This window comes from Mirounga angustirostris, unplaced genomic scaffold (assembly GCF_029215605.1).
Source record: "Mirounga angustirostris isolate CCGP_5_RB_7025 unplaced genomic scaffold, mMirAng1.0.hap1 SCAF_5, whole genome shotgun sequence".
Lineage (NCBI taxonomy): Eukaryota > Metazoa > Chordata > Mammalia > Carnivora > Phocidae > Mirounga > Mirounga angustirostris.
In genome coordinates, this window is record NW_026991713.1 from 7417984 (window position 1) to 7443763 (window position 25780).

At 55.6% G+C, this 25780-nt stretch overlaps 1 protein-coding gene and 1 long non-coding RNA gene across 5 annotated transcripts; one reads left to right on the top strand and one right to left on the bottom strand.

The window, feature by feature from the left end:
• The first annotated feature begins 694 nt into the window (after window positions 1-694).
• On the top strand, window positions 695-12591 carry TOB2 (transducer of ERBB2, 2). The gene is made up of 2 exons (XM_045872448.3): window positions 695-2450; window positions 8654-12591. The coding sequence occupies exon 2, from the start codon at window positions 8753-8755 to the stop codon at window positions 9758-9760; it is 1008 nt and encodes a 335-aa protein (XP_045728404.1). The 5' UTR covers window positions 695-2450; window positions 8654-8752; the 3' UTR covers window positions 9761-12591.
• On the bottom strand, window positions 4127-24720 carry LOC135364379 (uncharacterized). Of its 4 annotated transcripts, none has more exons than XR_010411303.1 (3): window positions 22709-22958; window positions 21163-21220; window positions 4127-5164 (listed from the first exon to the last, which is right to left on the bottom strand). It is a non-coding gene; the product is annotated as an uncharacterized LOC135364379 (long non-coding RNA). The 4 variants fall into 4 exon arrangements; XR_010411304.1 differs by lacking the exon at window positions 22709-22958 and adding an exon at window positions 22061-22518; XR_010411302.1 differs by lacking the exons at window positions 21163-21220; window positions 22709-22958 and adding an exon at window positions 24422-24720.
• Between the last annotated feature and the right edge of the window lie 1060 nt (window positions 24721-25780).

Genomic DNA, 25780 nt, shown 5'->3' on the forward strand with positions numbered 1-25780 from the left:
TCTTCCCAAAGGCCCAGCGCCCGGGTTTTTGGCCCCCATTCTTAATCCTAGCGGTTGGATGGGAAACCCAATCAGAAGCCGCCTCTCCCTGCTCCCCGACCAATGGGAAGGCTGTTGCTAACACACGGGTTATATTTTTAGCTCTTCGGTGCTCTGGCACCCTGTAGGTCGGCCGGGTCTCACTGCTCGCGTGGAACACGCTAGGGGAGAGCAAGGGAGGAGTGGGGAGCGATGGGGAGGGGAGGGAGGTGGGGAGGGAGGAAAAAGAAGGGGAGGAGTGGAGTGGGGCAAAGCGGAGCGGGGCGTGTAAGTGACGCTCTGCCCCTCGCTGACGCACGAGGCAAGTAGTCCCTGGAGGTGCCCCAGGGGCTGAAGCGCTCAGTGTGTGGGGGATGGGGGATTTCGGGCTCAGGCTCCCTCGCGCCTCCCTGTCCCCTTGGAGTTTGCCCTCCAGTCCGGCCTTTTTCTGCTGCAGTCAAGGAAAGCGCTTTTAAACCCCCACACCACCGCTGCTCTCTGCCCTTGCAAAAAACAACACACAAAAAAAGATCAAGGAACAAACAAATGCAAACTGTTCGTAGCTGGAAACTTTCGGATTTCGCCACCCCACGTGGGTTCGGCGACTGCGGATGGGCTGGAACCGCCTGGAATGAGAATAAAGGTCGGGGGTTGGGGAGAGAATTGGGGAATGGGCGACTGGGCAAAAGCCTTAACGCGCAAGCTCCAAGGGGCTCCTCGCAACCTGGCAGTCCGGTCCGCCTGTGACCTCACCTGGGCACAGGCCTCCCTACCCTCAACTCCGCGCCCCGCAGTCACAATGTGGCCGAGCGCGCGTAGTCGGCGCGCCCGTCCAGGGCCAGCGAGCCTTGGTCTGCAACCCCATGGACCGTCGGGTGCGTGAGCTTGGGGCCCCTGGCACGGGCAGGCGCCACACCCCGCCGGCGGGGGGCTCTTATATAGAAGAAATGTTGCTCTGTCTAGTCCCCCGTACGGGGGTCGCCAGCCGGGAGAGCAAACGCGGGAATCCGCCGCAGGGCTGAGCCCCGCCCGGGGCTGGCCGGGGGCGCGCTAGTGCGCCTGCGCGGAGCCGGCGCGGGCCTTCTTCGGCTGCGAGGTAATTGGGGGGCCAGAGGCAGCAAGTAGAAGGTTTATGTGGCGCTAGGCTCCTTTTTCCGACCGGCCGGCTGGCCTCGCCTCGCCTCCCCTTCCTCCCGCTCAGCGTGCTCAGACCCCGGTTTCCCATTCGCCCTCCCTTCGGCGTTAGCATCGCCCGCCGAGGCATGGGGCGCTCGGAAGACTCGAGCCAACCCGAGTTAATAAAGGAGCGAAACGTCTCCCAAGCTCGCGCCATCCCCTCAGCTCCCCCTCCCGCCAAGGGACGGTAACTGGGGCGGTGCGAGAGCCGTGGGGTTGGTCGGCCAGTCAAACGCCCAGACCCGAAGGGACTCGCCCACCTGGCCTGGGGGAGCAGGTCCGGCGAAACTAAGAACAGTCGGCGCTGGGGCAGGTGCAGGGCCCAAGCCACGGGAGCTGGGGGCGGGAGCTCCCCTCCCCGCGACATCCATTCATGTCACACATCTAAAGTGAACCACCGGGTTCCAGTCCAGGACCGGGCCCTCCCAGAGCTCGCTGTCTACCTGGGGAAACATTGTACCCGATGAGCACGCTTTCTGTGGTTTGGGGCATGAAGAAAATAAATGGCACGGTGCTGTGATGGGGAGGGGAGGCGAGCATCATTGGACCGGCTAAGGGCGGCCTTGCTGGCGTTTGAGCTGGGAGCTGAGTGAGAAGAGGCCGGCCACGGGAGGGCTGGCGGGAGGAGGTTTCGGGGAGCCTCCGGAGGGCATGTAGAGCCGCCGACCCCGCGTCGCGAAGGGTTAAGCCTCCCGGCCGGCTGGGAAGTAGTCCCGGCCCGGCGCCCGGCCCCGCCCCTGCAGGGCGGAGGGACGCATCACGCAGGGGTGGGGAAGCGGGATCCGTGCGCAGGGTTGCTAAGGGTGAAACTTTTCATTGACTTTGCTCACTTCGGGCCGGGGCGCGGGAAGGTGCGGGTCGTCGCCGGAGAGAAGCGAGTGGCTCGGGCGACGCGGGGCCAGAAGGGCAGGACCGCCCGTTAGCCAGAGCCCGGACCGTTCTCCGCCCTGCGACACGAGCTGCCCTCCGGTCCAACATCCCCGCGCCGTCGCCGCCGGCCGGCCCGCCCGCCCGCCTTCCGTCCCCTCTCCGCCGAGCCTGACCTCCAAAAAGCTGAAAGAATTATTATTGAGAGTCATAGCCCAAAACTCCCTCACTTGTCCCCCAACCCTCAACGAAAAAAAGGACCCATCAACCTCCGGCCCGGCGGCGCCCGGAAAGGAAGGAAGAGCGACCTCCGCCCCGCGCCCAGAACCACCCTGGAGGGAGAAGCCTCCCCGCGACCGGCAGACCGCCCCGCCACCGCGGAGACCCGAGTGAGTGAGCGGGGAGCGTGCGGGCGGCGGGGACCCCTGAGACGCCTCCTCCCACCCCCGTCCCACTCTCGCTCTTCGCTTTGCTGGACGCTGCACGTTGCTATCGTGCCCCCACCCCGAGGACTGGCCAACATTTTCCTTTCCCCTTCCACCTCCCCGATAGAACCCCCCCTCCCCGCCTTTTCCCCCGGTGCTCCTCTCCGCTCCGTGTTCTGAGTGTGGCCCCCTCCCGGGTGGGGTGCATTTCCTCCCCTCTCCGCCCCCCTCAGTTCTTCATATCGTAGAGACTCGCTAGATTTTTCTTTGTACACCCCCCCCCCCGCAAAACATAACTTCCACCACCATTAAATAAATCAGAGGAAGGAAGGGGATCCAGGCCTTGTTTTTCTGCTTCTTTTCCCGTGTGCGGGGAAGGGGGTGGTAATAATTAATAGGGTTTATTTCTGGCCCTGTGGAGCTGAGGGATAGAAGGTAGACATCCCCTTTTGGACCGATCAGTGGTGACTGTCCTCCGGCCGCTGAACCAGAATTTACCGTTTGGCTTTAGTGTTTTAAGGGAAAACTGTGCGGGGCGGGGGGTGAAGTGCGTTTACAGCAATACCAGTGAGTGGATTCTGGTTGATCCCGGTGAGATGCCTGGGAGGAAGAGCCCTACTTCTAAGCTCGTTCCCCTCCTGCCCGGAGGATGGACTGTGCCCTTGACCAGAGAGGGAGGGGGGGAAGGGAGCAGAGAGAGGAGGGGCAGCTGGCAGGCCTTCTCCCACCCCGCAGAGGAACCAGAACCTTACACAGCGGGCTGCAGCTTGGGCCAGCGGAGGGGGTCTCAAGTGCCTTGCTCAGTGTCTAACCTTTCTTTTTCTCCTTCCTATCCATCCTACCTTGGGAGTGAGCCCCTCATCTTTGATTTTCCAGCAGAAAAACACTCCTATTGCTTTCTTGGGCGCCTGCCCCATCCCCCTCTTAAGCAGTGGGGGAAAGAAGCTTGTGTGGGAGGAAGGATTAGGGAGGTTTAACACCGTGCAGGGGAGCTTTGCCGAGGATCTGGTAAGTCTGGTCATAGAGCAGGCCTTGCAATGGGAGGAGACTCACAAAACAATTTCAAGTATTAGAATATGTTGTTCGGGTGTCAGATGCACAGTTTTTCCTTCCCTGCCCGGAACCTTTTCCCATTTCCCTAGCTGGGTCTAGTTACTCGGACTTGGATTAGAAGAGGGGTGAGGCTTGGGCCCTGCTGGCTTCGGGCCTTCTGATTTTCCGCCCGGCCCCTCCCCGCAGCTTAACTGGGAATTTCTTTGGCTGAGAGGAGGGGAGAACTGGGTTTAGTTCCTGCCTTTTCTGGCCGTGGGGGTGCTGGAGCTGAGCCCGCCGGGCATTAAGTGAAAAACGCTTTTTTTCCTCTTTGAATTCACCGTCCCTACAGCAACTCCAGACGGAGACCACCCAGTCCAAGGAATACAGATTAAGCTGCAGGGGCGGGGTGGGGGGGCGGCGGAGGGATGTGTGACCTTTATCTGTCCCAGCCCACCGTGTTCACCCAGAAAAAACTCATTAGAAGGAAATCCTTAATTGAACAGTCAAGGGAACCTGTGAAGAGGAAGGGGCGGCAATTCAGCCTTTCTTGAGACCAAGACGTGAATACGGTAGGGTGGTACAATAAGGAGAGTAGGCCTTATGGGTAAATTTATATAAAATGTATTAAGCGGTGGGCGGGGGGATGGGGGCGTCCACCACAGCGCGCATGTGCATCGGAAACTTTTCCTCGGTTCTCCGAACCTCGGCCAGCTCCCCTTACCGGGCATGCGTAATTCGCTGGCTGAACCTTCGCAAAGCACATAGGGAAGTGTAGTGTGCAGAGAAAGTAGGTCACTTGCTCCAGTCTGAGCGTGAGGCGTCTGAGGACTACAGTTCCCAGAGTGCAGAGCGCGCCTTCACTCCCGGCCTACGTTGGAGTTCAGTGAAGTCTTCCTGGCTTCGCAGGAATCGAGTGCCCCAGAAAGGGCCTTCTTAGTCGGAACAGCTGGGCTTGCACAGTCCATGTTTGAGGGACATGGTGGAGACTCTGGGCGGGGTGCTGTGGTCCCGTCGGCACAAGTCCTGGAAGGGCTGCAAGCATACCCGCCGGCCTGGGTCGCTGCCTCTTGAGACTGGTGGGGTGGGGCCAGGCGGTCCCACGGAACCTGGCTCTCGCTCCCTGGGATTCAGTGTGCGACACCTGCTGGCCTTGTCAAAATTGAGGACCCCCTCCTTCCCGACTCCTCTTTCCAGACTCCTTTGAACCTGATAGTGCTTGGTTGTAGGACCATTTGGTTGTTCAGGCTTGAGGTGCCTGAATATTTTATAGGTACTCCTGGTTTGGGGGCCTGAGGAGTTCCCTCATCATTATCCCTCCTTTTCCCCTTTAAAACATACTGGTTTTCTTCTTAACCTTCTTTCGCTTTTTGTTATAACCTCTTTCTGGAAACTCCATTACCGTATCATTGACTGTAGCAGCCACCTTTCTTACCTCGTTTTTGTCCTTCTCTTAAGCACTCTTTAAAACAGAAGTCAAGGGGCGCCGGGGTGGCTCAGTCCTTAAGCGTCTGCCTTCGGCTCAGGTCATGATCCCAGGGTCCTGGGATCGAGCCCCGCATCGGGCTCCCTGCTCGGCGGGAAGCCTGCTTCTCCCTCTCCCACTCAGCAACTTGCTTGTGTTCCCTCTCTCGCTGTGTCTTTTTCTGTCAAATAAATAAAAATCTTCTTTAAAAAATAAATAAAACACAAGTCAGCACAAGGGATCTGAATCCCACATTAATTTTACTGTTGGGAATAAACAGGTGAAGGAGGATTGAGATTCTAAATGAAACTGGACAGAGTTTACTCTCACATTCGCAACTTTTTAATATATTGACAAAAGGTAGATGTTGCTATTGTTAAACACTTGGTTTTTGAGGCGGGAGGGGAGTTGTTTGGTTGGTTTTGTTTTTGTTTTTACTTTTTGCCACCTTTCTGGCCTTTTGCACCTGAGTCAGAGTTGGAGAAGATCTTAAAGTCCTCTCTTCCCTCTTAACTTGAATCCACTTGTTACTTATATTGAAGAGTAGTTATTACTAAGCTTTCTAATCTTACCACATTCTATGAATGAATATCTATGAATATTTATATATAAGCCTAGAATTTGTCCATAGCCTTAAAAAAAAAAATGAACAGACTCATTGGAGTGGTCACTCCTATCTTTAGTTAAAGACAAGACAGCACCAGTGCTTTAATCCTCTGTTCCATAAGCTTCTTGAAGTCAAAATTAGAGCCTGAGCTGATAGAGCAGAAAATCTCATTCTGGTTGTCCAGCATTTTTGAAAGGTTCCACCCCACAGCCATCTGGCCTGGCCTGTTCTCCAATTAAAGAGGCAAAGATGGCGTTCTATACTTCCTTCCTTGTGTGGCAGCGTCACTGAGGTATAAATTGGTGTGCAGCTTTAGCTGCTTATGCTGCAGAAAATGGTTCGCTAGGCAGGGCTGATGACAGTGGTTCTATTGTACTTCGGGGTGGGAGGCTTATTTCCCAATGACTTTGGCCTGCATTTAAAATGCTCCCATTTTGAAAAGAAAAAAAAGAGAGAGGGAAACAAGCTGTAAGAGACTCTTAACAATAGAGAACAAACTGAGGGTTAATGGAAGGAGGTGGGTCAGGGACAGGCTAGATGGGTGATGGGGATGAAGGAGGGCACTTGTTGTGATGAGCACTGGGGGTTGTATGTCAGTGAAGAACCACTGAATTCTACTCCAGAAACCAATATTGCACTGTATGTTAACTAAGTAAAATTTAATTTAAAAAAAAATAGATAAATAAAAATGCTCCCATTTTGAGGCTGAACACTTCAGGGGAGGTTAACTTGGAAGGCATGTATGCAGCAAAGTTTGAGGAGGCCTAGAAAGGTGTAGGAGCCCTTTGGTGTTGAGTGGTATACCAAGAGGCCACGTGGTGCTTTGGGGAAGTATAATGTCATATTTAAGTCTGTTTTACTTTTCAAAAACACTTTGAAAACACTGTCTTTAATTCCAGGCCCATCGCTGGGAACCAGTGCCAACTTTCTTCATAACTTTTTAATTTCCTCCATGTTGGACACCTCTGGTGGGCTGCTATGGCCCTTACAGACTTCCTCTTGGGGGACGCCTGCAGTCCTGGTGGCTAGCCCTGCAGTCCTTATAAACAGGAAGCCCCCTATCTTTACCATTTTTTTTTCCTCTTTAATCCTTCTGGAATTGATCTGTGCTCATGGCACCTCTGTTGAATCCCCATGTGACCCTCTGCTCAGACCTGAAATGAGGGTGGGACTGGACCTGGCCAGTGTCCTGTGATACTCCAGATTGACCCAGTGCTGCTTCTCTGATATTCACCCGAGAGCTTTGCCCGAGGATCCAGTCCTAAAAATACCCCTAGGAGCCATGGCCCCAGTCCAAAGAATTATAAGGAAGTGAGCTGGGGCAGGTGTTCAAAAAACTCAAGATCCTCAAGCCTAGAATTAGCACCTGAATACTCTATGCTGGACCCAGAAGGGATTTTAATCAAAATCCAGCTCCAGATCTATCACAGGGCAAAAGATGCCCTTGATGGATCATGGATTAGTCTTGTCTCTGCACTGAGCTCAGCAGCACATTCCCACCCAGAGGCCTGGCTGGGAACAAATTCTGGCCCTGCTGACCCTTAAAGGTGGTCCTTCTCAGTTTTCCCACAGCATGACCACCCTGGAGCTGCCCTTTTGGAGATCCAGAGTGAGGAGATGAGAATCACTCGCTCTCAGGACTTTACAGATCTTCTTCTTAAGACATGAGGCTGGCCCAGACCTCAGGAATAAACCTTTTTGACCTCTGTGGGAGCTGGCTGTGAGAGAATCCCAAAATAACAATCTGAGTGTTTATCTTGGGCTGTCTCCTCTCCAGGGATCTCCAGACACTTGATAAGTCTGATCTGGTGCCAAGGACAGGTGGTCAGACGGTCCCCAGGAGACTGAGTGATGATGGGTCCCCAGCTGGAGGCTGCAGGGTGATGGAAAATTTCTTCTCTTTGCCACCCTCATCACCTACCCTCTAGCCAAAAGCTAGAGATTCCCTCTGGCCACACCAGTGCTGCTCTTAAGGACTTTTTGGCCTGTAGGGTCTTGCCTCCGTTTCATTTCCTCTGCTTCCCTGAGACAGCCCCTGGTCAGCAGTCCCTTGTGGGCCCACACCTCTGGGTGTAACAGGTCTTGACTTCTTGGGGACTGTGCTCTTGTCTCCATTCTTGGAGGCTGCCTCAGTGGAAATGCGCCCTTTGGTTACACTGTGTTCTTGAAATATCAGTTCTGCAAACCCAGAGCGAGCCAGAAAGCATGTACACCGACGGGGCCCAGGATGACAAATTGGATGGGACTGGAGTCCAAGCCCCCAGTGAAAAGTTGGCAGTGCTGTTTCCTGTTCGGTGATCTGTATCCCTTTCCATTTAAGGAGAAAAACTAAGGATTTTAAACTTATATCTTGGCCTGTGACTGTTGGGAGTACGACTTCAACAAGACGTTATGGAGATTTGTTACCAAGAGCCTCCCCTTCTCCAGTTGAATTAGGGTCTCAGTTTTTTGTGGGTTTTTTGCTTTTTGCTTTTTTAAAGATTTTATTTATTATTGGACAGAGAGAGAGCTAGAGCAGGAACACAAGCAGGGGGAGTGGGAGAGGGAGAAGCAGGCTTCCTGCCGAGCAGGGAGCCTGATATGGGACTTGATCCCAGGATCCTGGGATCATGACCTGAGCGAAGGCAGACGCTTAACGACTGAGCCACCCAGCTCTCTGTTCTGTTTTGTTTTTTTGATAGCAGTTGTATAGTGACTTGGATTCTCAAAATAGTGGAAACCACAGCACTCCTGTTTCTTTAGAATTACTTGAAAAACCATAGCTCATTTTATCAGGTGCCTTCTAAATAGCAGGTTCAGTGTGAGACAGTTTACATCCTTGAGCTAACTGACTCTGCATGATAGCCTTATGTCACTGATAAAACTGAGGCTCGGAAGAAAGTGGCTTGCCCTCAGCCACACAGTCAAGCTAGTCACTAGTAGAGCAGAAAAGGGGCCCTGAGTCTGAGATCTAAAGTTGGTGCTTTTCTATCCTTTCCGTTGATTCCCCCTGCCCGCCTGCCCCCCCCCCCCCAGCTTTCTGCACATCTACTCATAATACCGTCCGTTGTTCTTGGTTTGCAGAGCTGTCTGGAGCCCAAGGCTGCCTACCTTCCATCACCTGCCACTGCCCTCGGCTTGTATACACGTACCCGGAGCTGATTTGCCGCCTCGGAAAGGACCATGCAGCTGGAGATCAAAGTGGCCCTGAACTTTATCATCTCCTACTTGTACAACAAGCTGCCCCGGCGCCGGGCAGACCTGTTCGGCGAGGAGCTGGAGCGGCTTCTGAAAAAGAAATATGAAGGCCACTGGTACCCTGACAAGCCCCTGAAGGGCTCCGGCTTCCGCTGTGTTCACATCGGGGAGATCGTGGACCCCGTGGTGGAGCTGGCCGCCCGGCGGAGTGGCCTGGCCGTGGAGGATGTGCGGGCCAACGTGCCCGAGGAGCTGAGCGTCTGGATCGACCCGTTCGAAGTGTCCTACCAGATCGGCGAGAAGGGGGCGGTGAAAGTGCTGTACCTGGATGACAGTGAGGGCTGTGTCGCCCCAGAGCTGGACAAGGAGTTCAAGAGCAGTTTCAACCCCGACGCACAGGTCTTCGTGCCCATCGGCAGCCAGGACAGCTCCCTGTCCAGCTCCCCGTCGCCGTCCTTCGGCCAGTCGCCCAGCCCCACCTTCATCCCCCGCTCTGCCCAGCCCATCACCTTCACCACCGCCTCCTTCGCCGCCACCAAGTTTGGCTCCACCAAGATGAAGAAGGGCGGCGGGGCCACGGGCGGCGGGGGCGTGGCGGGCGGCGGGCCCGGGGGCCCCCAGCCTCCGCAGCCCCGCCTGGCCCGCTCTCCCACCAGCAGCCTGCTGAAGCACAAGAGCCTCTCCCTGTCTCTGCACTCACTGAACTTCGTCGCGGCCAGCCCGGCCCCTCAGTCGCAGCTCTCCCCCAACGCCAAGGAGTTCGTGTACAACGGGGGCGGCGCCACCAGCCTCTTCTTTGACGGGGCCGACGGCGGGGGCGCCGGGGCCGCCGCCTCGTGCAATAGCAGCAGCTTCGACGTGGCCCAGGTGTTTGGGGGCGGCACCAACAGCCTCTTCCTGGAGAAGACCCCCTTCGTGGAGGGCCTCAGCTACAACCTGAACGCCATGCCCTACCCCAGCCAGCCCTTCCAGCCCGTCGTGCTGGCCAACTGACCGCCGTCGGGCCGCGGGGCCGGGAGCGCCCAAGACCACAGAAAGGAGAAAGGAAAAGAAAGGCCAAAAAAAGAGGAAAAGAAAAATACACAAAAAGATTTCCAGTCTTCTTACTCTGGCTTCTAGAAAAAAAGATCCAGCCCAGGCATGGAGTGGGAGGGGGCTCCTGAAGCACCGAAACGAGGTTAACTCAACCCCCTGCTGTTTTCCTGCCTGCCTCTGATTTATTTGGTTGGTTTGGGTTTTATATTTTTTTCTTTCTTTTTTTTTTTTTTTTTACATGTAGTTTTCTATATAACATCTTTAATTAGTGGCTTCCTGTGCTAAGAATGGTCCAGATGTGAATTGCTGCTCCCTCCCTCCCTCCCTCCCTCCCTCCTTCACACGCCTGGTTTAGGATTGGTGTGTCCAAGCTCGCAGGGAAGGAAGAGCCACAGCTGGGGCCTGACTCTGCCCAGAGCAGAGAGGCTGCCCCGTGTCACTGCCTCTGTCCCCCAGCTCTGCTTTCACTCAAAGCCATCCAACCTCAGCAGGCCTTCTTGGGCCCTGCCACCCAAATAGGTCTGACCCCAGCCCCTGCTCCCTCCCAGGCCTGAGCCACGGGGAGCTGCTGGCTGGCTACTTGACACCCTCCCGCTAGAGAGGTTAGCACTCTGTCTAGTGGAATTGCTTTCATCTCTGTCCTGTGGCCCCACAAACCATCCCCACCTGGCCCGGACCCCCACCACAGCCCCGGAGACCCAGCCGTTGACACATGTGGCCTCTCGTGCAGCCCCTTCTTCCCTGGGCCTGAGGTTGTGGGGAAGGAGGTGGGGCAAGTGCGGGTGTGTGTGTGCGTGCGTGCGCGTGCGTGGTTTGCCGTCCTGTTTTAAAGGATTCCAAGCCATGTAAACCCCCTCCCCCCCAACATGATTCCAGGTTGCGGCAAGTGCTTATTTATGTAGGAGGTTGGGGAATGGGCTGGGTGGGTTGTCAGTCCTTTTGTAGGGTGGGTCACGTGTTGGGGTGAGACTGCGGCTGAGCCTAAGACACTCCCAGGGGAAAATACTGCAGAAGGAACTGGTTTCCACACTGCGGAGGGATCTGCACTTTTGTTTTTGACCAAAAAAGGGGGGGGGGGTAGCTGTGAGGGGCTGAGGGAATACCAGCCTACCAGCCCCTGATGCCTAAGAGAAGTCCCTGGACCCAGATCCTCCTGTTTCGTGACCTTAACCCAGGGTGGGAGCTCCTCACCTGAGCACCCGTGGGGGGTGGGGGGGGGGAGTTTTGGGTCAGTGCCTAGAGTGGGCAGTCCTGAGCCTTGAATCGAGACTTCTTAGTCCTTTGGTTGTAGATGTTATTTTAGTATGTTTCTGCCCCTGCCTGCGTGAGAACTTCTTGGTACCTCTTGCCGGCCCCTCTCACTGCCCGACCCAGCTCCACTAGGCCTCGATGCCGTGAGGACTGGTCTCTCGGGCAGGCCGGCCGGGACAGGCGTTTGGCCATCGCAGGTGGTATGTGCGGATCACAGGAGAGCCTCAGCTCCTGTCTCTGCCGGAAGAGAAGCTGTTTCTCCCACCTGACCCAAGTGAGCCAGCTTCCATGCATGCCATGATGCTTTGGCTGGTGGGCCACGTGGCATCAGGGCCCCCGTCACCAAAACGTACCAAAGCCCTTGGCACCCCAACCCACCCCGCCCTCCTCAGTGACCCCAAGTGGGGCAACCGCCGTGGCAGTGGGTCCAGCCCAGACACACACTGCCAGCCTCCTCCCCCTGCATTGGGCACCAGCTCTACCTCCCCCAGCAGGGCAACGCCCTGGCTCCTCAGCCCAGCACCAGCTGTCCCCTCGATTTCTCGGGCCGGCCCGGTCTGGGCGACCCTCTCCCTCGCCCTCCGCTCCCACACAGGTGACAGGCCCAGGCAGGTGGCTGCTCTCTGGGAAAGGTTGGATGCTGCCTGATGCATGCCCCTACACTCGCGGACACAGGTACCCGCCAGCCCGGTCGGCTTGTTTCTCACCACATCTAGGGGGAGGGGCAGACCAACCCCTTAGTGTCTTTTGAAATACGAAGAAAAGTGTATGTTCAGGAGCATGACTCCACTGCTGGACTCTTGGGCCCAGTTCAGTCTGTCTCGTCTCAAATCTAGGCATTTTTGCTTCAATTTTATTTTTTTTAAGGAAACGAAAACAAAAACCTGCACTAATTTACCTGGTTTCGTAGGAAAACTTTTTTTTTTTATTTTTTACATTTTTTGGTGTCCGTTTGTATTGAATAATTTGCTACATTTGTAAAATGTAAGAGGTATATATAATATATGTATATTTCTAACGTAAAAAACGTAATTTTTTTCTTTTCAAGATTTTTTCTTAAAAAGAGGAGAGAAACAGATATTTTTTCAGGAAAAACAAACTTTAAAATAAAAAAAGAGGAGAATTGAACCTATTTCTCCCCTTTCCCCATCCTCTCTCTCTGTCTGCCCCTCTTTCCCAGGAACAAATCAAAAGGTGGATCGTCTTGTAAAGAATGTAAACTTTTAGTCCAGAATGATGTATTTTTCTCAATGCAGTGAGCTATAGATTCTCTAGTTTGACCCCTCGGGATGGGAAGGAGGGCATTGAGGCAATGTGGAGAGGAGCTTGGGGGAGCAGGGTAATGAACTTGTTTTCTTTAGTGAAGGAGGAATACAATCAAGCATTTTGTATTCAGAATGTTGTGCAATATTTTGGAATGGGACATTGGTGTGTTTAGAGATTTAGTTTAAAAACAAAACAAAAAGATTGATCAAATCTGTACAGTTTATATTGTTCCAGATTTTTTTAAGTTTGTATTAAAAGCATGATATATAATAGCCTGCTGCCTGCTCCTGGCTTGTTTTTACTTGGGCCCCTGTCGGCTTCAAGAGACCGTTGGTCCTCCTCACTTCACCCCTTGGGGTGCCTCAGGGCCAAGGGCCCCTTTTCACCCCCTGTCGCACCATCACAGGACACAGAGTTCCCACTTCGAGGGGTTCTTTGCCACCCTGGAAACCTGCTCCCGAAGGCTGGGAACTGCCCAAGCTCCCCCTGCTGCCGGGTTGTGGAGCGGGTACTGGAAGCAAGCCCTGCGAACAGAACAGGATCACGTCGTGGCTTTTTTAGGAACGGCCGATTCCTTGGAGGCCGAGGGAGAGATCAGCCTCCCCCCGCCTGCTCTACCTCTGGTGTTTGCCTCCCTCAGACGACTGCTCCCTTAGAAGTGGGTAAGGACGAGAAGAGCCCACCCGAGTCAGGTTCTGTCCCAAAACCTGGTGCTTGGATTCTCGGCCCTTCTCTGGGCCGGGCAACTGCCGAGCCGCCGTAGAGGCAAGAGGGCCTGCCTGGGGCTGGGGAAGAGCTCAGCCATCTCCCTCTCACAGGGCCCATCGCTGCCCGTCACTGGGGAAACTTCTCCGTGTACCTTCTCCCCGGCTGTGGGGCACATCAGCCCTGCGGGCCCCTGGGTTGAAGAGGGCGGCCAGGTACTGGAGGGATCTTCTTTCCGCCTCACAGCAACCTGGTGATGGAGGTGTTCTCTCTGCAGTACAACTGAGAACAGGGCTCCAGGTCTAGATGCACAAGACTGGCAACTGGGGAAGCTGAGCTTTTGTGTGTGACGTTTTCATGTACAGAGCCGTGGCAACTGCTGGAGAAGCCTGACGCTCCCCCGGAGGGGATGGGAGGGCTGACGTGCCACCTCCAGCCTGGTATGGGGGGGGGGCAGCTCTTCTGGGGCATCAGTGCGATGGGCATCTCCTCAGGCCCCTCGCTTCCCAGACAGGCCAACACTGATCCCTCCCCAGCCAAGAGCATGAACGAGGCCTAGAAGCTCTCCGGCCAGGCCTCCAACCTCTGCACACGGTCCCAGGAGCGCTTGATGCCTGGCCCCTCCGTGGGCCACTTCCTCCCTGGAGCCCATCAAGCGGAGGGAGGCCCCTGTTCAGGATGCCCAGGCCTTTGCCTGACGCACACAAGGCCACTCCCAGGGGCCTCCCTTTCCTCTGTCCCGCCAGGGAGAAGCCCCACGTCTCCCTGTGACCCTGTGTACAGGCTGCCGGCCTACCTGTGGGGCCCAGGGCCCCTCGCACACTCACTCCTACTTCTGCTAATGCAAACTCAGTACCAGCACAGGTCCTGTCCCAACAGGTGCCCGTGGTCACCCCTTCCCCCTCCCTACGCACGTGCCGCGGAGCTCCGCCCTGACAGGAGGGAAGAGCGTTCTGGTAGACTCAGCTCCCCAGAAAAAAGTCTCATTTATTCACTCGACAAACCCTCCATGAACACCCAAGGTCTGCCTGGGAGCACAGGAGAGATGGCCGTTACAGGGCAGGCATGCACAGAGGGGGCCTGAGGGCCTGGGCATCAGGAGGCAGAGAAAGGCCAAGTTAGCCAGGCCCCTCCCCGGGGGAGCCATCAGGGAAGCGACTCCTCTCTCCCCACCCCCCAGAAGACGCAGGTTCCCGTCCCACCCCTGCTGCTCCCTTGCTGGGGGGACCTCAAGCACACCACTTCACCTACTCTGGCTCCTCCGTTCCCTCACTTCGAAAATGGGGATAATAACTACTGCTCGTGAAAATCAAACGAAATAATGAGTGGAAAATGCTGCGCATAGCGGCCCGCCCAGAGTGAACAACAAGTGTCACCTTCTTCCCCGGGGCTGTCACTGTCTGTCCTCAAACACCACCAGCCGGCCCGCTCCCAGAGGCTTCCTTGCATCAGCAAACACACCGAAACCAGACCCCGCCAGCAGCAGGACCAGAGTGGGGCACAACTAGGCTGGCCCCCGCTCTGCCCTCTGCCCAGGTGGGAGGTTGCTTGTGCCCCAGCAATGCTCCCCACCCCATGCTACAAAGTATGCTCCTTGCCGCTTGTCCTCTTCAGGGGCCCAGCCTTCAGCCCTGGGATGGAACGGGCCCTTGACCCACGTCCCGAAACCTCCGGGGAGTTTCCCTCTGGAGAACAGAGGGGCGGGTGGGTGTGAGTCATGGCGGCAGGAGAACCCTGCTCCGTGGGTCGGTCACTGCCCAACTGAGTCAGGGCCCGCCCCTAGGCCAAGGGGATGCCACTGTCTGGGCCTCTGAGTCAGGGGCGGAGGGGCACACTCTCATCCTCCCTCCTCCTCCCCTTGGGCCTGGCCGGTTGGGCCAAGTCATGCCTGGGCAGGGCCCAAGGACAGGCTGGAACCAGCCAGGAAGTCTCCAAGCCCCTGGGCAATAGGAACCTACTGATCCCCTGGTTTTTAATTTGGCGAACGTCCCTGCCAGCAAGCGAAGTGAGCTCTTGGTCCTCACAGCTGCTCACTTTCTGTGTAACATTGAACACCTCTCTTCCCTCTTGACATCTGTCCCACTTGTACAACAAGGGATAGCAGGGCTGGGCCCCGGGCCAGCTGAACCACTCCCTGGGCCAGTGCCTCTTCCTGTCTCAGGGGCTCCCAAGACATGATGAGGACTCTGTGCTGGAGAACCTTTCCCAGGGAGGGGAGGGAAGAGTAACAGGCTAGGCCCTGGGCAGGACCACGTGGCTACTGGCTGAGGCCCCCCACCCCTGCCCAAGGCATGAGGACCTGATCAGAATAGTGCTGGGATGCGGCAGGCTGAGTAAGGAGAAGGGCCGCGGAGAAGAGGCCTGGGACAGCCACTCAGCTGGGTCCTCTGGCTAGCTCTGCCCGGACTGGCTCTACTCAACATTCAATATTCACCTTACAACATGGAGCCCCCAGAAGTGCTGGACACTGTTCCAGGCATGAGGGAAATAGGATGAACAGCAGGAAACAAATCCCTGCTCCCCTAAAGACCATGTTCGATGAACCACAAATAAATGAGAAAATGTCAGACAGTGAGGATGGGCCATAATCACAACCAGCGATGGCCACTAGTGACCTTTAGATTGGTCCGGGGAAGAAGGGGCCTTACTAAGGGGGGGGGGGGGGGCTCTGAATCTACGATCTGAATTACAAGAGAATTACCAGAGTGAGCAGCAGAGGGGTCAGCCCCTTCCAAGGGCAAGGCAGGAACAAGCCTGGTATGCTTAGGGAACGAAAAGGCCAGTAGTAAACAAGAGCAAGTAGCTCAAGATCAGGTCAAGAGGTCCTCAGGGCCACATCATGGGCCCCGGAGCCCAGATGGGGAGTCAGGATGTTATCTTAAATGTGAGATTTCAGTCTCTCACCTCCAGGTTGGCCCGTGGCTAACAGAGAGAATGAGACACTGTTCTCTCACACAATCAATAAACCTTCCCGGAACCCCTCCTTTGTGCCCGGCGCTGAGCATGGGCCTGCTGGAGGAAGTGGGGGGTACGTCTGGTGATAGAAGACAGACCGGGTCATTAGGACTTCAACCCCTTGATCAGGTTCACGCCAGAAGGAAGCCCAGGGAGACACAAGTGCCCAGAGGAGGCTCCCACCCAGCCTGGGAAGGCCCTTCAGAGGGTTGGCAGAAGCTGGTGAGTGAGGAATTATGGCACAGAACATAGGCCAAGTGTTCCAGCGTAGGCTGGTAAGATGACACCCGGACTGAGCACTGGGGGGCTCCAGGCAGTCAGCAGGGAGGCGAGGAGAGGAACAAGGCTCAGGAGTGGAAGAGTGAGAGCCAGGGGCACAGCAAGTAAAGACCATGCCTTCGAGAAGCCACAGAGATATCCCAAAGGCAGAAATATACAACTAAAACTAAAAACTTCTAAAAGAAAACAGAAGAGAAAATCTTTGTGATCTTGAGTTAGGCAAAGAGTTCTTAGATATGACTCCTGAGGGGCGCCTGGGTGGCTCAGTTGGTTAAGCGACTGCCTTCGGCTCAGGTCATGATCCTGGAGTCCCGGGATCGAGTCCCGCATCATCGGGCTCCCTGCTCAGCGGGGGGTCTGCTTCTCCCTCTGACCCTCTTCCCTCTCGTGCTCTCTGTCTCTCATTCTCTCTCTCAAATAAATAAATAAAATCTTAAAAAACAAAAACAAACAAAAAAATTTACAAAAAAAAAAAGATATGACTCCTGAAAAATGATCCATAAAAGAAAAAACTGATACACTGAACTTTATAAAAAAAAAAAAAAAATCTCCCTTAGACACTGACTGGTAAAAGAATAAAAAATAAAAAGAATAAAAATACAAGCCACAGACTGGGAGAAAATATTTTGCAAATTATATGTATCTGATAAAAGTGTTTTATACAGAATCTACAAAGAACTTTCAAAACTCAATTATATCATTTTGCAATATATACAAACATCAAACCAGTATGTTATATACCTGAAACTAATATAATGTTATATCAGTCAATTATATCTAAAAAACAGCACAGGGATGCCTGCGTGGCTCAGATGGTTAAGCATCTGCCTTCTGCTCAGGTCATGATCCCAGGGTCCTGGGATCGAGTCCCGCATCGGACCGCCTGCTCAGCAGGGACACTGCTTCTCCCTCTGCCTGCTGCTCCCCCTGCTTGCGCGCGCGCTCTCTCTCTCTGACAAATAAATAAAATCTTTTTAAAAATTACTTTAAAAAAATAAAAAACAGAACTAAACACCTCTCAATTATAAGAAAACAACCCAATACAAAACTGGGCAAAAGATCTGAACAGACACTTCATAAAAAAGATATATGATAGGGCGCCTGGGTGGCTCAGTCAGTTAAGCGGCTGCCTTCGGCTCATGATCCCAGGGTTCTGGGATCGAGTCCCGCATCAGGCTCCTTGCTCAGCAGAGAGCCTGCTTCTCCCTCTGCCTGCCTGCTACTCCCCCTGCTTGTGCTCTATCTCTCTCACTCTCTCTGTGTCAAATAAATAAAGTCTTAAAAAAAAAAAAAGATATATGACAGGGGCGCCTGGGTGGCTCAGTTGTTAAGCGTCTGCCTTTGGCTCAGGTCATGATCCCACGGTCCTGGGATTGAGCCCCACATCGGGCTCCCTGCTCTGCAGGAGGCCTGCTTCTCCCTCTCCCATTCCCCCTGCTTGTGTTCCCTCTCTCGCTGTGTCTCTGTCAAATAAATAAACAAAATCTTAAAAAAAAAAAAAAGATATATGATGGGGGGGTGCCTGGGTGCCTCAGTCAGTTGGGTGTCTGAGTTTTGATTTCAGTTCAGGTCCTGATCTCGGGGTCGTGAGATCGAGCCCCATGTCAGGCTCTGTGCTCACTGCAGGGTCTGCTTGAGATTCTCTCCCTGTTCCTCTGCCCCTGCCCCCTGCTCTCTCTCTCTCTCTAAAATAAAATAAAATCTCGGGCGCCTGGGTGGCTCAGTTGGTTGAACGGCTGCCTTCGGCTCAGGTCATGATCCCGGAGTCCCTGGATCGAGTCCCGCATCAGGCTCCCTGCTCCGCGGGGGGTCTGCTTCTCCCTCTGACCCTCCCCCCTCTCATGTGCTCTCTCTCATTCTCTCGCTCTCAAATAAATAAATAAATAATCTTTAAAATAAAATAAAATAAAATCTTAAAAAAAATAAAAAAGATCTCTCTCTCCTTCTCTCCCTGCCCCTCCCCCACTCTTTCTCTAAATAAAATCTTAAAAAAAGATAAATGAATGGTAAATAAGCACATGAAAAACTGCTCATCAATAGTCATTAGAAAAATGCAAACTAACACCACAATAAACACACCTATTACAGCAGCTAAAATTTAAAAGACTGACAATACCAAGTGTTAACGAAGATGTGGAGAAATTAGCAACTTTCATACACTGCTGGTGGGAATGCAAAATGTCACAACCACTTTGTAGAATAAATTGGAAGATTCTTTAGAAGTTAAACACACACCGACAACAGGACCCAGCCATTCTGTTCTTAAGCATTTGCCCGTAAGAAAAGGAAATGAACGTCCATACAAAGACTTTTACACAAATGTTCACGGCAGCTTTATGTGTTAGCCCCAGATAGGAAACAACCCCAATGTCCTTCAAGGGGTGAAGGCTTGAACAAACTCCAGGGCATCACACTATGGAACACTCCACAACAATAAAAAGAAATGAGCCTCTGATACACGCAACATGAATGAATCTCAAAATATTAAAACGAGTGAAAGTCAGACCAAAACAAACAAAAAAACCCAACATATTATTTGAATCCATTTACAGAAAATTCTAGAAAATGCAAACTAATCACGTCGCAACAGAAAGCAGATTAGTAGTTGCCTGGGACAGGAGAGGAGGAGGGAAAGAGACTGGAGAAAGGGATTAAAAATGGGAACAAGGTGGGGCGCCTGGGTGGCTCAGTTGGTTAAACGACTGCCTTTGGCTCAGGTCATGATCCTGGAGTCCCGGGATGGAGTCCCGGGATGGAGTCCCAGGATCGAGTCCCGCATTGGGCTCCCTGCTCGGCAGGGAGTCTGCTTCTCCCTCTGACCCTCCTCCCTCTCATGCTCTCTGTCTCTCATTCTCTCTCTCTCAATAAATAAATAAAATCTTTAAAAAAAAAATTGGGAATAAGGAAACTTTTGAGGGTGACGGATATGTTCCTTTTTTTGATTCTGGTGACTAAAAGGCACAGCCGATACTCGATTGTCCGTTCCACAAATATAGATTGACCTACTATGTGCAAATCCCTGTGTTCTTGGCCCTGGAGATGCAGCAGGGACAACACAATCCCTGCGCTCACCAGGCTCCTGGTCTTGTGCACAAGATCAACAATACACCTGATACACAAAAGCCACGGACAGAAGTATCCTCAGGGAAGCAAAGCGGGTGACAAGGCAGGAACACTAGGTTGGGGGAAGTGAGGGAAAGGGGCTCTGAGCCCGGGGCGGGGGGCAGCTCAACTAAAACCACAGGGGGCCCCCTTGTCTTGCGCGTGCCCCCCGCCCCTCGGGGACTGCCCCTCCCGGTTGTTGCTGCCCTTCCGCCCCTTCCTGCTCCGTGCAGCAGCCTCAGCTGGGTCATGTGGCTCTGCCAGAATCTGGGCCTCTCTGTGCAGCTCAGCTTCCTTAGCCATACGGCGTGGAAACAGGGTTGGCCCCGCTCACATGGGCACAGAGCCCCCCACCCCCCCTCAGCTCTCTGCCCAAGGGGGCCGCTCGCCTTGGCTCAGCTGGGTTTGGGGACAGGCCGAGCAGAAACGCCCAGGGCACGGAGCCCAGCTGGCTTCTCCTGATCAGCACACTAGGGAGCCCCCCCTCTGGAATTAGGGCTGCCTTCTGGGGAGCGGGCCCGGGCTGCAGCAGGGGCACCCCTCTTAAGCAGGGCTCGCAGGGTGGCAGGAGGTGGCGAGGCACTGGGCTGGCCTCTGGGAGGGCAGCTCTGGCGGGCCGCCTGGGCCGGGGCGGGGGACAGGCCAGGCTGGCCTGAGGCCCAGAGGGGCAGGGCGGGAGGTCATCGGCCACCGGTAGGGGGGCCTGCTTGGCCCTCTCTCTGGACACAATGTCCGGGACTGCTTCACGGCTTGGCTGGCGGACAGGGAACAGTAGCTGGCAGAGGGCACGGGCAGCCGGCCGAGGGGGGCAGGGAGCGGCCTGGCCCGAGCAAAGGACTCGTCTGTACAACCTGACCTGCCACCCTGGGCGAGGAGAGGACCAGCTGGTCTGGGAGGGAGACCGGGGGGCCTGGCTCCCTGCGAGGGCCTCAGCCATCCTTCCCTAACATACGCCTTAGTTTCCCCAGACCACTCCCGCCTGCCATCACTTGAGCTAAGTTCCAGAAGAGGACAGTACCCTGCAAACGCTGGCCCTGCCCCCCTATGGCCTTGACCTCCGGGAGGTCACAACCTCTCTGAGACTCAGATCTTCACCTGAAAGTTGGCACCTACTTCTTTTTGGGGCTTGAATGCACGGAGGGCATTTAAGACAGTTCCCCTCCCAGAGGAAGCACTTGCTGGAGTAGTCGGCTATAACTACCACATTAATAAGCAGCAATAACGTGGATGTATTGAGGACTTCCTGTGTGCCAGGAGCTCTACCTGCATTTCCCTGAATCCCTGCAGCAACCGGAGGCAGGTTTTATCTCCCTGATTTTATAGGTGAGGAAACTGAGCTTCAGCAAGCAAAGTGACACAGCTGGTATTAGGGGCCTGTGGCTCCTCACCTCTGTAGGAAAAAGGGTAAGAGCCCGATGGGCAGACCCTGGGGGTTCCCTCAGGTCAAGGTGAACCAGGGAGGGCCTGAGGGGGATCCTAGAAAACCAGCAGCGAAACCCAGAGACCATACTCACTTCCCACACAACACTTCCGGCAGAGTCCAAACTCTATCCTGATATATGAGCCAAGGTGCCCAGCAAAGGCTGAGAGACAGTTGTGGGGAGGGATGTATTCATTCATTTAGCAAATACTGAGAGAGGGAAACACAGTCTGGAGCTGGACTGCCAGACTCTGGACTCAGATACTGCACCTTGTGAGGTGTGTGTCCTGGAGGCAGGGTGACTCCCAGTTTTCCCAGTAAAAGTGCTGTGTCCCAGGAAACCCCTCAGTCTAAGGCAAGCCAGAACGGTCGGTCACCCTACCTGGAGGAGTTACTCCACCTCTTGGTTTCCTCAACTGTAAAAGGACATCAATTCTCACCTGTCGGAAGGTAAAATGAGCATAACGCCCTGGGTTCGCGGTCCCAGCCCGGTAACTGGGAGCGGGGATAGCAGCCTCTCCTCATCCTGGCAGAGGCTGAGCAGGAGGGGAAGGAAGGAGGTGTGATTTTCCCCATTTTGCAGATGAAGGGACAGAGGCTCCCACTGAGTCTGAGGAGTACACAGAAGACCCAGGCAGATACTTTTCTTGTCCCAGAATCTGCTCTTAGAAGGTATCAGGCAAGGCCCCCTGTGCTGCCACAGGGCAGGCCCGGACCATGCGCTCCCTGGGCAAAGGCTAAGGTCCACAGCGAGCAGACCAGCCCAATGGGGCACTGCGGAGGAGCCGAAGGCTGGGCTCAGGTCCTGCACCGGGCCAGATCCTGGGAGAGGATTAGGGGAGAATTAGGACAGTACACAGTTACCTTGCTAAGTACTCAGCAGGTGCTGACATGCCTGGGTTCTTCCCTACAACACTAGAAGGAGGGCCCATGAGCAGTCCGAGTTTAAAAGTGGGGATACTGAGGCTCTGAGAGGCAAAGTCTACCCAAGGTCACCCATGGGGTGGGCGGAAGAACCAGTCACCACTGGGTATCACTGCCTGACTAGAATTCAAGATACACTGTGGCCCAGGCACAGTGGGGGGGGGGGGGGGTAGCTGTGGAAGGCTCCCGCAGCCGGGGACCTCCGGGGCTCCTAAGGTCCCGGCCAGGGAGGGAACCTTAGCACAGAGGAGGAAGTCGTGACCCGAGGTGGTGCCGAGGCTCCCATCACAGTCTGGGCTCCCCTGTAAACCAAGGATCCTCGCCTGCTCGGTCACCCCATCCCCGCAGGGACCCACCTCGCTGGGCCCCTCTAGACAACGGCCTCAGTTTCCCCCTGGGCGTTAAGCGGCAGGGAAGGTTGCTGAACCACGCAGGACCGCGCCCAGGGAAGGGCCGGGGCCTCTCCTTTCCTGGCCCCCAACCCCAGCGGAGGCCGGGGGGCGGGGGGGGAAGGGTTACGTAACGGGCGGCGCGGGGGGCGGGGCGGAGGAGGGCAGCCAATGGGGGCGGCCCCTCCTAGGAACAGCCCGGCTGTTCCGTCCTTCGACACCAGAATTGCCCCCTCCGCGCCCGCCGAGCCGCGGGGAGGTGGGGGGGCAGGGCCGGAGGGGCGCGAGCGCACGCCCGGGGAGAGCGAGGCTCAGAGCAGACGGGGCGTGCGTCGGGGCCGAGGCCGCTCACCGGCGGGCGAGCCTTCCAGCCCAGAGCCCCTGGCCGGCCCCCCAGGGGCGGGGTTCGGTGCCCCGAGCTTCCTGGCCAGGCCCCGGCCCCCCGCAGCGCCCCTGCGCTTCCCCGCGACCCGGGCGACGTCACACCTCCAGGCCCGGGGCCCCCGCCCTCCCCCCCCCAAGGTCACCCGGGCCCGCGCCGCCCCTTCCCCGCCGCGCGCGTCTGCGTGCCCCGCTCCCCGGCGGCGGCTCCTGCCTCCCTCCGCTCGCGCTTACTTCATCCGGCCTGGCTTCGCTGTTATTTATATCCGCGTCTGGCTCCCCAGCAGACGGCTCTGACGGGAGGCAGCGGCGGGCCGGACTCGGCCCGGGGGCCCGCGCGCGCGCGCGCGCACCGTGTGCGGCCAGTGCCGGCCGCCCGGGGGTCCGCCTTTGGCCAGCAGGCCGAGGGAGCCCCTTGCCGAAGCCCCTAGCTTAGGGCCTGCTCGCCTCCCCCTGGGAAATGGAGGAAAGGCTGCAGGCAGCCACCACCTGAGATCGTCCCCAGTCCCCAGCCCCTCCATGGTGGCACCTGCTCTTCCTCCCTGCCGAAGGTCATGCTGCACTCAGGAGGCTCCGAAAGCTGGGTCGGGGCCACCGGGCGGCTGCTTAACAGTGCTGATTCTGGGATTCCACCCCAGGCCCTTCTGAGTGGGCCTTCTGGTGATGAGGCCTGGGACTCAGCATTTGAAACAGGCTCCCTTGGGGAATCTTGGGCTTTCTGAGGTTCGGGGGGAGGGGGGAGCAAGCAAGCAGCAGGAGGGTGGCAGGTTGGGACTGCCCCTGCTTTGATTTGGTGGGCAGTGTGGAGAGACAGGGCAGAGCAAGTGAGGGGCCTACCTTGGGGGGGTGGTTAGACTGGGGTTTGTGGCCAGAGACTGAACTGTGGCCGTGGAACAACACCCCCCACACCGGTAAAGCCCTTTAATGCCTACTAAGGGACACAGGAGATCCCAGCATTCTCCAACAAGCTTGCAGAGTGGTCCTTGTCCTCACCTTACAAGGCTCAGAGAGGGGATGTGACTTGGACAAAGTCCCTGGCGAGAAACGAGCAGGCTCAGGACCCAGTTGAGTTCCTTCATCCAAGCATGTGCTAGGCCCTTGCACAGAAAGGGGAATACAATACAGTTCCTGCCCTAAAAGGGTCGTGGGTCCAGAGGAGAGGTGGCAGCAAACAGCAATCCGGGGTCAGGGTCGTGGTCTGATGAGCAGGACAGCTCAGAGCTGAACTGTGAAGGATGTATAGGAGTTCCCCAGGAAGACACAGGAGGGGGCATTCCAGGCAGCAGGAACAGCTTGTTCAAATGCTCAGAGGCCTGAAATAGCAATCGCTGTAGGGATCTAGAAGCAGTTTGAGGCTGAGGCTTAGAGTATGTCAAGTACGTGATGAGAGATGAGGCTGGATGTGCAGGGAAAGCCTTGACCAGGCAAGGCCTGACTTTGGCCTGAGTGCAAGGGGGCAGGAAGCCCATAGAGGAGGGGTGAGGAGGGAGCGCAATGGGAGGGAGGCCCAATGAATGGGGCGCCCCAACAGCGGAGGCAGCAGGGTCTCCTTTCCAGCCCTTCCCTGTATCCTTATGGCAGCCCCTCTTTCCCCCAGCCCCTATACCCACCCTGGCTCCACCTTAGCTCCCTCTCTATTAGCAGCTCAAGCTGGGGGATGCTGGACCCCATCCCAGATGGGCATGATATGCTGGCTTTGAGGACTAGAGTAGGTGGTTCTGTCTCCCTGGATCTCAGTTTCCTCATCTATAAAATGGGGACAGCACTAATCCCTGTCAGTCCCTCCTAAGGGTCCGAGGGAGATGCAGAGGCGAAGGATGGTCAGGAGGAACTTGTTTGTTCTGAACAATGTCAAGTACAGTGCTAGGCATTTGCCCATTTGGTGCCTCCCCCTGCCCTCCACCCAAGTGAGACCTCTCCCCAAATGGTCCCCCATCCCATGCTCACCAGACTTCCGGAACCACTGCTTGGGAGCTAGCCCCGCTGGCCTCGAGTTCTGGACCTGCCAAATCTCTCCAAGTTGGGGCCTCAGTTTTCTCAGATGCAAAAGGGAATGCTCTCAAGGGTTGGCTGGGGAGGGATCCCCGGCAGCCCCTCTTGTCCAGGACAACCCAGGCTGGCTCTCCCCAAACACAAATAACAGAAAGGGCAAATCAGGACCCCCTCCGCCCTCCCCTTGCCACCCCCAGGCCCTGCCAAGGACATCCTGTGCCCTGGTGATGTCACCAGAGCCTGGAAGCTGGGGCTGGCTGGAGCTAACAGCACTCAGACAGGAGTTATTTTTAAACTCTCAGGGCATGGTCAGCTCCCTCCTCCCCATCCCACCTCACCTCATCCTAGCTGTCTCCCACATCCCAGCTGAGCCCCCAGGCCAGGCCTTGAAGGTTTTCTTCGCACACACTCTGTTGCTTCACCCACCAGGCTTCTGAGGGGCTGTGGGGAGCCAGGTCATCAGCCACGTGTCTCTGATCACCAACTCCAGACCCGCTGAGGTAAACAGATGGGCCCCTAGACGTGGACCCCAGCCTCCTGTGCCTTCTAAAACCCAAAGAGGGCAAGGGCTGTGCCCAGGGTCTCACAGCCAGGGCCGGGGGTCATCAGATGGGTTCTGTAGACCCCTGGGACCCCTGGTTGGGCTGTGTGGCTGTCACCGGAGCTTAATTTAAATTCATTTTTTAAAAACGTTTTTTTTGCCTGCAGGCCTCAAGGCTTCCTTGATGCTGTGTAGCTCAGACAAGCTGCTGGAACAGACTGGGTGCTGGGGTGGCTCCCGGCACCATGGGCCTCCCCAACACCCCAAGCAGGATGTGTGTCCCATTACAAGTGTCACACACTTACCCTCTCAAGTGACTTTAGACTAAGGACCTGTCAGCATCCTGAGCTTAGAAATGTATGCTGATGAAACACCCCTTTTATCAGTTTCATATGTTGGCCTTCTGGGTAAGATTGTAGTTGAAAATGAGGTTCTACTGGAAAAATCCAGCCTTGACTCCGCAGCTGCCCTGGGAGGCTGGGCAAGGCCAGAGCCTCCTTCAGCAAATGGGGAAACTGAGGCTCAAAGGGGAAGAGTGACTTGCGCAGTGGCTGGAATCCAGGGTGCTTCTGTTCTTCAGTCCATGTGAGGTGAGATGGACCTACCTTGCCCAGCCCAGCCCAGCCCAGCCTGGGGTCGGTGGTCTAAGACACCTCCACAGCCCACAGCGACTAGGGGGGGACAAGCCCTTAGAATATCCATTTCTTGACTGTTCACTTCAGTGCAACACAGACTCTAGACCCAGATAGGCTCAGTTTGAAACCTGCCTGTGG